The sequence below is a fragment of the Neopsephotus bourkii genome, unplaced genomic scaffold, assembly GCF_033783945.1.
Source record: "Neopsephotus bourkii isolate Nb327-2 ecotype Australia unplaced genomic scaffold, CSIRO-AGI_Nbou_v1 NB_1675, whole genome shotgun sequence".
NCBI classification, from domain to species: Eukaryota; Metazoa; Chordata; class Aves; order Psittaciformes; family Psittacidae; genus Neopsephotus; species Neopsephotus bourkii.
Genome location: NW_026902149.1, coordinates 509,296 through 524,813, shown reverse-complemented (window position 1 = coordinate 524,813; position 15,518 = coordinate 509,296). Strand labels below are relative to the sequence as shown.

At 59.4% G+C, this 15,518-nt stretch overlaps 1 protein-coding gene across 3 annotated transcripts in view; it reads right to left on the bottom strand.

The window, feature by feature from the left end:
* Nucleotides 1-15,518, bottom strand: part of HIP1 (huntingtin interacting protein 1) — a 43,249-nt gene that overhangs the window by 2,285 nt on the left and 25,446 nt on the right. For all 3 annotated transcript variants that reach the window (XM_061375713.1, XM_061375714.1, XM_061375715.1), the window contains exons 3-30: nt 15,322-15,464; nt 14,838-14,894; nt 14,258-14,338; nt 11,936-12,012; nt 11,642-11,703; nt 10,089-10,229; nt 9,529-9,586; nt 7,924-7,999; nt 7,390-7,521; nt 6,654-6,751; nt 6,429-6,501; nt 5,562-5,745; nt 5,379-5,467; nt 5,174-5,290; nt 4,982-5,083; nt 4,068-4,262; nt 3,778-3,925; nt 3,557-3,643; nt 3,341-3,448; nt 2,735-2,871; nt 2,519-2,629; nt 2,347-2,405; nt 2,153-2,246; nt 1,673-1,773; nt 1,457-1,562; nt 1,073-1,196; nt 789-850; nt 154-262 (exon numbers count right to left, since the gene is read on the bottom strand). In XM_061375713.1, coding sequence (XP_061231697.1) covers nt 154-262; nt 789-850; nt 1,073-1,196; nt 1,457-1,562; nt 1,673-1,773; nt 2,153-2,246; nt 2,347-2,405; nt 2,519-2,629; nt 2,735-2,871; nt 3,341-3,448; nt 3,557-3,643; nt 3,778-3,925; nt 4,068-4,262; nt 4,982-5,083; nt 5,174-5,290; nt 5,379-5,467; nt 5,562-5,745; nt 6,429-6,501; nt 6,654-6,751; nt 7,390-7,521; nt 7,924-7,999; nt 9,529-9,586; nt 10,089-10,229; nt 11,642-11,703; nt 11,936-12,012; nt 14,258-14,338; nt 14,838-14,894; nt 15,322-15,464 — 2,931 coding nt within the window. The remainder of the gene's footprint in view (nt 1-153; nt 263-788; nt 851-1,072; nt 1,197-1,456; nt 1,563-1,672; nt 1,774-2,152; nt 2,247-2,346; nt 2,406-2,518; nt 2,630-2,734; nt 2,872-3,340; nt 3,449-3,556; nt 3,644-3,777; nt 3,926-4,067; nt 4,263-4,981; nt 5,084-5,173; nt 5,291-5,378; nt 5,468-5,561; nt 5,746-6,428; nt 6,502-6,653; nt 6,752-7,389; nt 7,522-7,923; nt 8,000-9,528; nt 9,587-10,088; nt 10,230-11,641; nt 11,704-11,935; nt 12,013-14,257; nt 14,339-14,837; nt 14,895-15,321; nt 15,465-15,518) is intronic.

Here is a 15,518-nt window from a genome sequence, read left to right as displayed (position 1 = left end):
GCCCCCATGTGCCAGCTACCCAGGCACCAGTTGTGCCCACTGGAGTGAAATCCCTGCCTGCTTCCTGCCTGGACTGTGGGCAGGGCTTCCCCATCCTTCCCTGCTCCTTCCCAGAGCAGCTTCCTGGCTGGACCAGGCCTGGGATGCACTCACCGTCCTCCCAGCCCTCTGCCACTCCTGCCAGCTCATAGTGCTTCTTGCGCAGCTCTCCCAGCTTCTGCCGCTCCTTCTGCAGCTGGTTTTCCAGCTCCAGCACCCGCACCTGAAGGTTGTCACACTCACCATGGCCACCCTGTGCCCTGGCACAGCAGCCGGTGCTCTGGCTGGCATGAAGCCATGCTGGGCTGGGCACCCCTTTCACACCCAGTGGCTCCCTAGTAATGAGCCCAAAGACCATTGAGGTACACCCCATGAGTGCTCCAACGGCAAGTGGTCAGTCCTGGGGATGGGATTCAGCTTGGGTGGACACTGCCTGCAGGCACCCTGGGAAAGGGAACTCCCCAGGGCTGCCCCATGGCAGGCAGAGGCAGGTGCTGTGGGGCAGCCCAGTGGGCACATGAGGGCAGGGGGAGGCCACAGGCTGTTGTGCCATGATGGGGACAACACTGGGGAAGGCTCAAGGACCAAGTGCATGTGGCTCCTGGGCAAATCCATCTGTTGCCTTCATCCCATGGAATTTCCCTGTGAGTTGGAGCTAGGCATCTGGGCAGGGTGACACCCCCACCCCCCCCAGCCCAGGCAGCCTTTCAGTAGCCCGAGCGAGGCACCAGCATGGAGGAACCTCTTACCTGTGAATCCATCTCCTGACGCTTGATCTGGGTCAGTGTCATGCTGGAGAAGTCCATGCTGTCTGTGGATAAAGACACCATCAGCCCCCCTCGAGTGCTCCTCCCCAGCTCAGAATCCCCAGCAGCTTCCATGCTGTGGGCAGGGTTTGCCACCATGGCATGTGCAGGCAGTGACCAAGGGACAGCCACAGGCAGAGGCCACCAGAACACAGCCAACTGAAGATGGCGAGCGCGAAGAGCTGGGGTTTCAGGGCAGGTCTATGCTCCTGCAGCCCCACACTTACCTTTCTCCTCCACCTGTGACTTCCCGGCCTTGGTGGAGGCCACCACGCTGGCTGTGGCCTGGTTGACGCCCCGTGAGGCTTGCTGGAGCTTGCAAAGGTTGGCGCTGTCTTTGTCTGCCTTCACCTGCAGGGCAGGGAGAAGGGGTGTGCTTACACACTGCCAGGGATGGGGCAGCCCCAGCTTCTCTGGGCACCCTGTGCCAGCGCCTCAGCACCCTCCCAGGGAAGAGCTTCTGCCTAAGAGCTCAGCTCAGTCTCCCCTGTTCTGGCTGGTTCAAGCCATTCCCCCTCCCTTGACCCTGGGACATGCAGGCCCCCAGGATGCAGTTGGTTTCTGGGCTCCAGAGTGCAGGCAACAGCAGGAGAGCTCCTTGAGGTCCCTACCTTGGAGGCTGCCACGAGCTGGGCAGTGCTGGCTGCAATCTCTCGGGAGCAGACCATCAGCTCCTCGAAGGTGCCCTTGCCTTGCACCACCAGGTCAGCAGCATCGCTGCAGGAGGGCAGAGAGGGGCTGGAGCATCCTCCTGCTACCCTGTCCCCTCCCTGTGGGGACAGAAGGACCCTGCCACCCCTCCCCACTCTGGCGGCAGCGGCACTTACACCATGACAGTGGCACCCCAGCCCACAGCCTTGGAGGCGGAGATGAGACCCTCTGTCCAGCGGGAATTCTTGGCATAGAACTCCTTGGGGGATGCCGCACCCTGTCATCAGGAAAGGCATGGTCACAGGTGGGGGAGAGGGAGGTGGCAAGGCCTGGGACCCCTAAACCCCTGCTCATGGGGAACGGAGTAAGGGCGGGCTTCGTTTAGGATGTGCATGGGAACTGGGAACCCTGAATAAAGGGGGTGATAGGGTCCCCTACATGGAAAGGGAGATCGGGGACCTCCGTGACACCTGGGGACCATGGCCAGGGCAAGACCTCGGGCTGGGGCTGAGGCTCCTGGCAGCCAGTGTGGATTAACCAGTGGGTCAAGGCTGGGAGCAGCAGACCCCAGCAAGTGCATGGTGGCTCCAACTGGCCCTGTGCCTTGCCCACATCCCCTGTGTGCACCCCTGCCTGCATCCCTGTCCCCAGCTCACCCGTCCACTCTCCACAATCTCTCTCTGGAGGTCCTTGGAGGCCAGGACCAGGACGCGGATGGCCTGCATGAGGCCCGTGCAGGAGCCCAGGATCCTGTGAGACAAACACCACTGAGCCCCACTTGCGGGGCAGAGAGACCCCTAAGCTATGGGGCAGCTGCTCTGCGTGTGGCACTGGGCCACATCCTGCTCACCTCTCATTCACTTCCAGTTTTACTCCAGTGTCACCAGCCCGTGCCTTGCTCAGCATCTCCTGGTAAAGGGGAGAGAGGCTGTGCTGAGAGCCCTGTGCCACCCTGGCCTCGTGCTGGTAGTCCTGGCAGACACAGCACCCATGGGTGCCTCGTGGCATGCGGCAACCCTTACCTCGATGCGGGCTGCTGCTGTTTCAATGGCCGCTGCTGTTGCTGCCATCTCCTTGTCCACCAGGTCACCCAGCTCCTCCTGCTTGACATCCAGCCCTCTGGGCCTCAGCTCCTGGGGATGGGAGAGGACAAAAAGGACCGTCCAGGGGCAGCATAGCCCCTCTGGCAGTGTCCACCACAGCCTGACCCCATCCCACCAGCCCTCCTGGGCACCCACCTCCCCGATGGCGCTGATACGGCCCAGACAGGTCGTCAGCAGGATGCAGTCAGCACCTTTCACCTTGCCCGGGTCCTGCAGGGCACTGAGGTAGCTCATGGCCTCGCTGCCACACTGCTTACACGCCTCCAGCAGACCTGCAAGGGCAGCATGACAGGCTGGGGGTACCGCAGGCAGGAACAGAGGCAACCAGCCCCTGCCCGCCCCAGCCCCTGCCCCTGCTCCCCCCGCCTGCCCCAGCCCCTGCCCGCCCCAGCCCCTGCCCCTGTTCCCCCCGCCTGCCCCAGCCCCTGCCCGCCCCAGCCCCTGCCCCTGTTCCCCCGGCCGCAGCCCACCCTGCCCCTGGTTCCCCCCGCCTGCCCCAGCCCCTGCCCGCCCCAGCCCCTGCCCCTGTTCCCCCCGCCTGCCCCAGCCCCTGCCTGCCCCAGCCCCTGCCCCTGTTCCCCCCGCCTGCCCCAGCCCCTGCTCACCACAGCCCCTGCCCCTGTTCCCCCCCCGCGCCCTGCAAGCCCCTGCCCCTGTTCCCCCCGCCTGCCCCAGCCCCTGCTCACCACAGCCCCTGCCTGTCCCAGCCCCTGTCCCCCCTGCCTGGTCAGCAGCACTTACGGTCAGCGGGCTCCATGGGGGCCAGGTGGGAGGTCGCGCTGCCCTGCAGGAGGGTGTCACTGACGAGGTGGGCAAACAGGGCCAGGGTGGGCAGCAGGGAGCCAATGGCTGCAGTAGGACAGGGGCACACGCCTCAGCCCTGGTGGGTGCTGCCCACCCAGCCCCAAAGTGCTGCAGCTGCCCCTTTCCCCCAGCGCAGCCCCTGCTGGCTCTCACCTGTGCGGTCAGAAACGTATTTGCCGTGTGCATCCTGCAGCCTCTCCACGCACTCAGAGGCTGCCAGTGTCCTGGACAGGAGGCAATCTGCAGGCAGACAGCAGGCAGGACTCAAACGCAGGGAGTGCTGCTGGCATGGCCCAGAGGACAGCAGAGAGTGGGGCTTGGCGTGGCAGCAGGTTGGGATAACGCCAGGTTTGGCGAGCCCCCAGGGAACTCACCTGCAGAGCCGGTGCAGGCCATGTGGGCAGGATCCTCCAGGCGGCTGAGGGCATCCTGCACCATCCGCTTGGCCTCCTGCACGGTGCCCTGCAGCAGGGCAAACTGCTCCTCAGCCACGTGCTGCTGCAGCGCCTGCTCCTTGCTCTCCTGCGGAACCAAAGTGGGGGTCATGGACTGGGAACCCAGTCCGTCCTGGCTGGGAATCAGCCCCATGCCCTGCCGCTGCCTCCAGCTCTGCTGGACCTCACAGCATGGCAGGGAGGGAGATGCTGGGATGCCCCTGCAGTACCTTGTCTCTCAGCTGGGCCTGCAATATCTCCAGCTCCGTCTTGCTGCTCTCCTGCTCACGGCCAAGCCTGTCCCGCATCTGCTGCAGCTCAGCATGCAGGGCAGCCACCTCCTCCCCATGCCGCTCCGCTGCCCGGCTCAGGCTCTCCCTCTCCTGCTCCAGGCCGGCGATTCGGGTGCTCTGCTCCGCTCCCGCCTGCGTGGGCACAAAGCACTGGGGGCTGAGCCAAGGGTGAACCCTCCAGGCTGGGGACTTGGTCATGGGCCAGGCTTGGGTCACCCCAACTGTCCCTGCTTGGTGCATCGCAGCCCATGCAGGTTGCAGCTTTGCATCACCCACTCCCTGGCAGCATCCCTGCAGCACTGATGGCCTTGTCTGGGGCCAGCCAAGGCTCCCTGGAGAGCCCTTTCACTTTTATCAGTGAAACCCACTGCTATGATGACTGTCAACATCCTGATGGAGGGGTGGATGAAAGGTGGTGGCTGCCAGCTCCAGCTCTGCCCCATCCCTGTCCCACTGCATTCTCCTGCCATCTTCTGTAAGGAGCACAGAAGACCCTGCCTGCCTCCAGGGCTTCACAAGCATGAAACACTCTCTGGCACAGCAGCGAGCCTGCCAAAGTTTTACAGTGGGCAGAGCTGCCTTCCCTGATCCTGCCCTGGCAGGGGTCTGTTTAACAAACCCTGCTGCTGGAGGCCATTGCTCAGCATGCTCTTGTATCCAGGAATCTTTAACTCCCTGCATTTCTCAGCCCCAAAGCATTAAACCCACGTAGGTGCGAGGAAGTAGAAGACAGGGAGTTGGTTATCTCCCTGCTGGGAGTACGCCAACAGTGGGCAACGCCTCTGGGAAGGGGACACCTACGCAAGCAGTGACAGCAGGCAGACCCTGCAGGGCCACCCTTGGACTCCCACCTGTGTGCTGGACTCCAGTGTGCCCTGGAGGACCTGCAGCTCCTGTCTGCTGGCTGCCAGCTCCCTCTTCAGAGTATCCAGCACTTCTGCCTGCTCCTGAGACTGCCAGCAAGAACAGAGGCTGGCACCAGAGCCCCAGTGGGGAGCTCCCCCAGCCATTCCTGGCATGTCCCCTGCTCGGTTCCCACTCACCTTCCTCTGAGCCTGCTCGCTCACCCGCTGGAAGGAGTCCTCCAGCTCCTTCTTCTCCCGCTCCACATCTCCCTGGGCCTGCCTGGCTGCTGTCACCTGCTTGGTCACCTCTGCGTTCTGGTGAGGGCAGAGGAGCTCAGCAACCCCTGGTGTCACGGGGCACGGCTGACAAAAAGGGATACCAGGGTGTGTTTGGGTAACCCACCTTCCGCAGGAGGTCAGCATGGTTCTGCACCAGCTCGCTATACTTCTCCTTCAGCTTGCTGTAGCGCTGTTCATTGGCCTGTGCCCGCCCTGCCCCACACACAGGGACACTGGGGTGAGCACCAGGACTCCAGCCCCGTGGCTCACCTTGACCCCGAGCCAAGCACCGGCTCTCCCTGCTCACTTTCAATCTCCGTCAGGCTCCTCTGTGCCTTCTCCGTGTCCTCCCGCTGCTTCTTCAGCTCCTCCAGCTCCGTGCGCAGAAACTCGCTCTCATCCTGCGCCTGCTGCTTCAGGTGCTGCTGCTCGGCCAGCTCAGCTTCCAGCTCGCTGGCGCGACCGCGCAGCTGCATCATGCCCCGTGTGCTCTGCAGAACGGCAGCGGGCAGCTCCCAATGCTTTTCCATGGCTGCCAGTGCTGCCCCATGCCTGCCAGTACTGGCCGGCAGACACCCCATGGGTAGCACCCCACAGTGCACCAAGTGCACTGGGGTGAAGCAAGGAGGATGCTGGGCAATGGGGGTGAGCCTGGCCCCTCCCAGCAGGGACACGGATCCTCTGGCACACCTAGGGACCCCCTGTAATGGCAGGGATGGCAGCACCAGGGATGCAGAAACAGGGACAGGGCAGGACAGACAGTAGTGAGAGGAGAAGAGGAACTGCTTTACCCTGCCAAAGGGGAAGACTGAGCTGAGCTCTTAGGCAGAAGCTCTTCCCTGGGAGGGTGCTGAGGCGCTGGCACAGGGTGCCCAGAGGAGCTGTGGCTGCCCCCACACTGTGGCAGTGTTTAAGGCCAGGTTGGATGGGGCTTGGAGCAAGCTGCTCCAGTGGAAGGGGTCCCTGCCTGTGGCAGTGGTTGGAACTGGATGAACTTTAAGGTCCCTTCCAACCTAAACCAGGCTCTGATTCTATGACAGTGTCAATCCTTGCCCATCCAGGGACACAGCCATTACCCCATCAGCCTCATTCCCAGCGTGAGCTGCTGGGTCTCATCTTGCCCCTGGACCTCCCACATGGGTGCTCACTGCATCACAGGATGGTTGTCACCCACCTCAGCCTTGAAGTTCTCCAGCTCCTCCTTCAGGGCTGCGATCTCCCCATAAAGCTGCTCGATTAAGCGGTCCCTGGGAAGGAGACACCAGGTACATGCTCCACCCACGCTGGTGCCGTGGGGATGCATCCTGGGATGGAGGTGTCCCCTCGGCCACCATGGCGCCGTGCTGGGAGCTCCTAATCCAGCCCTTGCTGCCTCCATGGCATAAACCCAACTGCTTACTTGTCATCCTTGTTCATCCCATTCTGGCTGTTGAAGTTGAAGGGGTCACTGCCCAAAGAGCTGCCGAAGATGTCGTCAAACTTACTGTCAAACAGGCTCTGCAGGGGGAGCAGCAGGGACCTGGAGTGAACCCAGCACTGCCCGGGAGCCCTCATCCCTTCCATATCCCTGGCAACATCACCAAGCCCAAGTGGCAGCAGGGCTGCTGCCTGCTGGTGCTGCTGTGACACTGGGGCTGGATCCTCCCCGCTGCTACCAGGGTACTGAACATGTTGAACATATTGAACATGAATCATCTCTGATCTGTCCCCACTCCTGGGGGTGGGGATGGGCCCCATAAGCCATGTCACTGCACGCCTCTTCCCCTCCCAAAATGCTCAGTGCCAGGGGACAGCTCTTGGTGGAAAGGGGAGTGAGGACCTAATGCAGGCATGCAGTGCAGAGGGGCAATGTTAAGAAGCCAAACATCTCCAGCCAGCCATCACTGTAGGGCACCAAACTAAGAGAAGCACTCCCAGATGACTAGAGCCTGGCTTAGACTGTGCAGCACCCACATGCGACACCCAGTGCCAACAGGTCCCGCTGCAGCAATGCTCCGCAGTGCCTAAGGCCATCCCCACTGTCCCAGCCGTGACCATGGTGTGGTTTTGGAGAAACAACCCTGGTCTGGGAGCCAAAGGGCACCCACCATCCCCTCTGCAGCCTGGGGTGCACAGGCAGTGCTGTGGCAGCTCACCTGTGAGGCTGTGTCCATCTCCACCAGGTCCGTGATGGGCTCACTGTCGGGTGAGGATGCCTCAGCGGGGATGACCACCACAGGGCTGATGTGCTCTGACAGTGCGGAGGCGCGCAGGAAATTGGGGGGGTTCTGGGGAGAAAGGGGAGTGTGGCTGCTGCGGAGAGCACCGGCACTGCTGCTTGAAATCCTGCCCCAGTGCTGAGCTGGCTGTGCCCTGAACCATGAGAACAGAGCCAGCACCTGCAGGGATGGAGCCAGGACCCCAGGGACAGATCCTGCCAAGGGCTCAAGGTCACTGTGAGAGGGGGTCCCAGCCCTGGGCTGGAGAGGCAGCTCCATCCTGCAGGATCCCATCCACAGGGATGCAGGATGAGCCTCAGGCCCCAGAAGCCACACACTGCCGCTGGCCTCAGGAAGCCAGGCAACTTGGCAGCTGACACCCTTTGGGCACCGTCCCAGTGCCACCAGCCCCATTGCTGCTCCTGGCCATGGGGGCAGCAAGTGTGGGAAGTGCTGACCCTGAGGTCTCACCTCTGGCAGCTGTGGGATCTGAATCAGCCGCTTGAAGTACTGCAGGTTGCTGGAGCGGTAGAAAAGGTCCTTCAGCCTGCAAGGGGCAGGGAATGGTGAGGGACAGGTCCTGCCCAACCCAGACACCCCATCCCAAATGTGGGCAGCTCCAGCCCCTCGCCTGGCTCCAGGAGGATGTTACTGGGCCACCATGCTGTGCTGGAGTGTATGATGTACTGTCACCAAACCCAGGCCATGATGAGCAGAGAGAGGGACCTGAAACCGGAGCAACTTCATCTGGTGGAAGATATCCCTGCCCAGGGCAGAGCGGTTGGACAGGAGGATCTTCAAAGGTCCCTTCCAGCCCTCACCACTCTCTGAGTCTCTGAAACCATGAGCCACAGCACAATGGCCGCACTGGGGCGCACTGAGGTGCAGCCACCTCTCTGTGCTGTCCTCACCACGGCCAAAGCTGGAAGGGACAGCTCAGAAACAGCCCAATTGCTGAGGAACAGCCCCAGCGGGCTGGGGGCTTCCTGCCTGGAGGCCACACCTGCACCTTCCCCTTCAGCTCCCCCAGGAGCACAGCGCCCTCCGGCAGCATCTCCAGTTCTGGGGTGATCGGCACTGCCCGGCCCTGCCCTCACGGCTGCCCTCCCTTCCAGCCACCTGGCGGGTATCTCACCATACCCACAGCTGACACTGCCCCAAGGGCTGTGCCCGGGGTGTCCGAGCCCACAGACCATCCTGCCACCTGCTAATGGCCATGCCCATTGGCTTTGCCATAGGCGCTGGTTTGCAGTTCGTGACCTTGAATCGAGCATCACCCTGCAGCAGCTCATGGCCCTCACAAACACAACACCCACCTCCAACAAACAGCAGCACCCACCCATCCCATGCTGTAACTGGGTGACTGCAACTTGGTTCCAGCTCTCTCCTCCCACAACCTTTGCTGCAGCTTTAAAAATCTCTTATTGGCACCTTAATTTGGGACAGATGCAGGTGCCACAAGCTGTACCTTTTCCTTTCTACGTCCCCGCAGGGATAGCTGGGATGCAAAAATCACCTCTGCCCCACTCCACCCCATGGCATGCAGGCTCTTGGCAAGACTCTTCATGGACCGCTCCTCAGCTGTGCAACACCCCAAAGGTTCATCCTTTAGCTGCCCCTTTTAACAAACTCCCTTGTGTTTGGGAAACTGTCAATTTTCCTTAAAATTCAACAGAATAGGGGGGGAAATCTCTTTTCCCTGTCCCATCCCTCGGTGTCATGACCAGGGCTTATGTAAACCCCTGCCCCGCAGCAGCATCTCAAACTGCCTTCATGTGCTGCTTGTGTTCTCCCAACCCATTGCTCCTACCAAAACATCCCTCTTATATGGAGCTACAAGCAAAAATCACTTTTCCGTGCAGAAAGCTCCAGGGAAAGCAAACAGGTTGGATTTCATAGCCCCAAGCAAGACTGACTCCTGAGCCTCCTCCATCTCCATCACTCAGCTCCTGAGGCCTGGTACAGGGGCTCTGGCATTCCTCCCCCATCCTCCCTCTGCCCCAGGAACATCCCTGGAGCATGGCTAGCAGCTGGGTCAGCCAGTGCCCCACATCTGTCCCACATCTGGGCACTTACTTTCTGAACTGTTCTAGGAACCGATCCCGGTGGCCCTGCAGGGTATCTGCTGGCAGACCTGGAAGAAGGAGCAAGTAGAAACATCGGTGGGTGTCTCCATGCTGGGAAGGAGCACAGATCAGAGGGCAGCCCATTGGCACAGCCGTGTGGGGATGGGTCTTTCCCAGTGATGGACACTCTCGTCCTGGGTCTGAATACCCTGGCACTGTGTCCTGCTGCAGAAGGGGATCATGTGCCCCATCAGACACCCCAGGCAGGGAAAGGCAGCAAGCTGGCATTCAGGCAGCTGCCATCACAATTCAAGGTACCAAGGGATGTGGGTTTTGCAGCCAGTGCCTGCCCAAAGCCAGGGCAGCTCCTGGTGGACACTGTCCCTGTGGCTGAGGGGTGCTCAGCAGGGGAGACTTCTGGGACACCTCCATCCCCCAGCACTTGCCCCTCCTTTTCCCTTGCCCATGTGACTCCCTTCACCCCCCCAGAAGGCCTGGAACTGAGCAGGGTGGTGACCCCTGGTGTTCCACCCCGTGTCCTCCCCTGCCCGCGGCACTGGGGACACTCACAGGAATGGAGCTTGAAGAGCAGCTTGACGGTGTAGTCATAGAGGTGGCTGCAGTCCAGGATGACCTGGATGAGCGGGGCCAGGCGGCACTGCCCTGCGGCCGTCACCGACACCGAGCGCGACATGTCCAGGGAACTGAACACTGCAGGGAAGGAGCCCAGGATTAGGCCCTGACAGCACCCACAGCACCGGCTGGTGCCATGCTTTGTCAGGCATGTGCACTAATACCACCTGGAGAGAGAGACCCGCTGGCCCTTGCGGACCCAGCCTGCTGCCCACAGCAGGTTTGCACGCTTGGTGGGAGGAGAAATTCCCACCCATGACTCCAACACTGGAAACACTTCAGCCTGGAACCGTGGACTGGAGGTGCCCCAGCCAGGTCCTTGGGCAGAACTCCTGACCCCCGAGGGCATGCAGCCCCTGTGCTCTGCCAGTCACTGCTGTCCCACTGCATTCTGCCATGTGTGCCAGCAGGGGGATGCTCCAAAACCAGTCGGGAGCAGCTGGTAATACCTCATGTCCTCAATCCTCTGTCCACATCACACCAAAATGCACATTGTGCTGGGGCTGCAGGATCATAGACTCACGGACTGGTTTGTATTGGAAGGGACCTTAAAGCTCATCCAGTCCCAACCCCTGCCACGGGCAGGGACCCCTTCCACTGGAGCAGCTTGCTCCAAGCCCCTGTGTCCAACCTGGCCTTGAGCACTGCCAGGGATGGGGCAGCCACAGCTTCTCTGGGCACCCTGTGCCAGCGCCTCAGCACCCTCAGAGGGAAGAGCTTCTGCCTAAGAGCTCAGCTCAGTCTCCCCTCGGGCAGGTTCAAGCCATTCCCCTTGGCCTGTCCCTACAGGCCCTTATCCAAGTCCCTTTCCAGCTTTCTTGTTTGCCACCTTTAGATACTGGAAGATTGCTATAGAAGGATGCGCCCCAGAGAAAAGAAGTATTTCTGCCAGGGCTGGGGGCATGGGATGCTTGATGTATCCAGTGACCATCTTGACGTTTCAGCCTTATGGGCCTCCCATGAGTTGTGGGATGCTAGCAGGGTGGCTGGAGAGGATGGCAGCTTCTCCCTCTACCCAGCAATTCCCCTCCAGTGGGTGGAAAAGTGAGAGATCCCGGGAGCACTCCCAAGACAGATGAGCCCCTGTAGAATCAGAACCCTCCCCCTGTACAGACAAGAGGTGAGGATGCTGCTCCAGTCCTACTGAAACACAGCTCTGTCCTACCAGCACCCTTAGCCTGGGGCATGCAGCAGCTGAAGGCTTGCCCCAGGATCACTTTAATTTACCCCAAGCTTGACCCTGCTCAAGCATGCAGAGGTGTGTGACAGCCCAAGGCTTGAGCCTGGGTGGTTTTACCCCTTGTTTGCTCACACAGAGGAAGGCAAGATGCCTCCGTGCCTGCCCCAGGACCCCATGGCACTGCTGGAGACAGCACAGCACGCAGGGACATCAACTGAAACCCATGCGAAGTGCCCAGAACAGAAACAAGCTCCTCTCCCCAGAGCCTTCCCCCAAAGCAGCTCAGTCCCAGGGCAGTGCGAGAGCTCACCCGTCTGGAAGAGGTTCAGCTCACACTCCAGGTAGTCAAACATCTCCACTGTCAGCTGGAAACTAGGAAGAAAGGGATGAGGATGTTTGGAGAGTGTTCCCACGGCCACCCGTGGCCCTCAGCGTGTGAAGGTGACACCCGACAGGAACAAGCGGAGGTACTGGCATGGGAGCACCAGCCTTGAGCGGGGCTGGGGGGAAGCTGCCAGGCCCTGCTCCTGGCTCAGTGCTGCTGCTGAGGTTGAGCAGTGCCACAGCCCTGCCTGCACCCACCCTGCCCTTGCCCCACACTCACAAGTTATTGACGTCGTTCTCCCCGGCCTCGTCGAGCTGCCGGTCGGACATCTGGAGATTGCCGGGGAAGCGGGGATTCTGCAGCAGAAACAGGGGGTGGGAACAGGTTTTGGAGGATCACACAGCTCTGAGAACACCAGCGTTGCTGATCCTGCCAGTGGCCTCAGTGCAAGAGATGTGGACAGCTCTTTGGATGCCCAGTGGGAGTGATGCAGTGGGGAAAGGGGCTGACACAAGGTCTGCGGAGCCTTGGGTGACTGCATCATCTCCAGCACCATCCATGGTGCCCATACTCTGCCCAGCAAGAAAATCCAATTCTCCCTGGGTTTAGAAACCTGTGGAACACGAAGGAGATGATGTAGTAGATGTAGATGTAGTGTAGTGATAGGACAAGGGGGAACGGCTTTAAACTGACAGAGGGGATTTAGATGAGATATGATGAAAGGTACAGCTATACAGTGATCGTGATCCACTAGCATCACATAACATACAACACTGATAATCTTTTTTAATAAATGTTGCAATACTGGGTCAAACATTTGGTTTTAATTTAAATTTCAGGTCATAGAGTTGTTTGCTTGCGAATGCAGTCTAGATGCAGGACTTGCTGGCTTGCTCGAGGCAAAACCAAAGATACTGATATGGGCAGGTGGTCTGTAATGTCATTTACTCCTGTACAAGAGATCCAAGCGTGCAACACAGGCTGGGATCTGTCTGGGTGTGGGACAGCTCTGTGGAAAGGGACTGGGGGTGCTGGAGGACACAAGTATGCAGTTGTGGCAAAACAAGCCAACAGAATGCTGGGGAACATCAACAAGGGCATCTCCAGCAGAGATAGACACATCGTTGTCCCACTCAGTGCTTGCCAGGCCACACCTGGGATACAGTGTTCAGTTTTGGTCCCAGCTATACAAAGATGATGTGGACTGGCTGGAGAGGGTCCAGGGAAGAGCCACAAGGATGATAAAAGGACTGGGAAGCTTGCCACATGAGGAAAGGCTGAGAGAACTGGGCTTGTTCAGCCTAGAGAAAAGACAGCTTAGGAGAGACCTCATTACCATGTTCCAGTATTTAAAAGGTGGTTAAAAGAAGATGCAGACTCTCTTTACAAGGATTCACATGTTAAAAATGAGGGACAATGGGCACAAGTTACTGCCAGGGACATTGTGACTGGATACAAGGGCAAAATGTTTCACAATGAGAACAATCAGCCACTGGAATAATCTCCCCAAGGAAGTGGTGGATTCCTCCCAGAGCCCTGGAGCCCCGAGACTGCTTGGGCAGAGGGGTTTGTTCTGTGCTACCTTGTCCTGATCTCCTGATAAATCTAAGGTGAGATTTATGGGTTGAGGTCTGGATGTGCACGAAGAAACCTCAGATCTGTGACTCTGTTGGAAGCTCTGCTGAGCACTCAGGCTGTGCACACTCAGCAGTGCTTAGGTCAAGCTAATCATTACTTCCTCGCCGTTCTTAGATCTCCAAGCTGACTTGTTGCTTCCACTTTACTTTTCCTGCCTGTCTAAAATACTTGTTTCAGAAAGCACCAGAGCACCTTACATTCACAGCCCAGTCCCAAGCGAAGGCAGGTCTCTAAACACAGCTACTTCATTTGCAGATCATGGTGAATAGCCACCCCACACATACACACTAGTCAGAGCAGGTGCTGGTGATCATCCTTCTCTGTGCACCAACATGGACCTCCCCTGACCCAAATCCCCAGCTTCCCTCTCCACATCTGTGGTGATGCAGAAAAGCCAGGCTGTGCTGCAGGGTTTTCCATGGAATTTACACCTCGGTGCTGGCCCTGCCCTGCCAGGGCTCCCTTGAGCCCCTGTAGATAGTGCTAAGGCAGTGCTGGTGACAGGCAGAAGCTGTTCCCACGGCATGGCATGGTACACCCTCCCCTAAGCCCTCTCCACTCCAGAACCCCATGGTCTCTTCCATCTCTGCCCATTAAGGATACCTGGATGCATGCACCCCAAACCTGGGGGGGGGGGGTGTCTCTTACTGCTTCTTGTAGCTCACCAATTCCCAGCCCAGTCTAGACGCATTCCAAGGAGCCCTGATCCACCAGGAAAACTGCCATCCCAAAGTGTTGGCTCTTGGGCCAATTTTAATCCAGGCTAAGGATGGACACTGGCAATCCGGGGCATGTTTCATGGAGGCAGAAGGATGGCCACGACGGAGAGGACCCACGGGGGAGACAGCACTAGGACAGCTCTGCCAGCCCCTGTCCCGCCCCAGAGCATGGCTGTCACTTTCGCCCCAGCACTCCAGTGCCCAGCCCTTGCTGTGGTCTTGGGTACAGGGATGGGATGCTCACCTTGGTGTGAAACTCCATCTTGGTTCTCAGCAGTTTGAGGTAGATGCTGCAGAGCTGCCCATAGCCCTCACTCAGGTGGCCCTGAGGACACCAAAAAGCTGTTGAGATGCAAGCTAGGCTGTGAAAAAGCCTTTTCTCCTTGCAGCATGAGTGACCTCTCCCTTATCTCCCCCAAAAACCCAGCCAAAGCCCCTCCTCACTGGCACCTTGGCATGCGGGCTGCTGGCTGGCTTGCAGCAAATGTGTTGAAGGGATTGGGTCAGGACCTTCTTATCCCTTTATCTGCAGACTTCAGTGCTGCTTCTGATGGTCAAAGCAAGATTTTTACTGGGGTTTGCCATAAAATAGGAAGAAGGCATTTGATTTTGGTGGAAGGGGATACTGAACGCAACCGGCAAACCCACCCCAGAGTAGCCATGGGTCAGCCACAGCTCAGCCTCTGCTCTGCCCTTAGAGCCTGGCTCCTCCTGGGATACAGCACCCTCCAACCCACCATACCCAGCCTGGCTGGGTGCCAGATATGGCAGAAGGTCCCCCAGAGTGTCCCCACGCATAGTGGCTGGTGGGATTGGCCACTTACCCACATCCTGCTCATGTCACTCAGCTCGTTTTTGTATCTCAGAGAGTCTTTCAGGACCTGGAGGAGTGATAGTGACAATAAGCACGCAGCACAGGCAGAGGACTGGGGCAGGGTGTGTGAGACGTGGAGCCAGCAGCTAGGGTCAGGAATGGGAGATCTTGATTTGTTCCCAACCCTGCAGCCTGCCCATGCTGTCACTGCCATCAGCTTCCCCATCTGCACACGGCCAGGAGGATCCCTGCTGATGCTCCTGCCCTGACGTCAGTGCCCTGCACCAAGCAGTTTGCTCTGGCACTGGAGGGCACTGGTTGGCACCAGGGTTTGTAGCACAGGGGGTTATGGGCAGAGTGAGTGAGGAGGGTGCCAGTACCAGTCCCCACCCAGGACTGACCCGCAGGAGGGCACCAACCCACCAGCATATCCCACCACCCCATACAGCCCTGCCAGGGAAAGGATTTTGGCACCTGGTGAGCCAAGCACTCACGTTTGAGTGGCCATCCCGGAGGAGCTTGTGGAAGACGTGGCAGAACTTCCAGCAGAGCACGGCATTCCCCGACAGCGGCAGCCGGTTCACCACTGACCAGAAGGTCTGTGCTCCCTTCTCGTGGTGCGTGCCCAAGATGCATGGTGGAGCCTGGTCAAGGAAACAGCCTCCTCCCCTTCGGTGGTGATGAAGAGTTG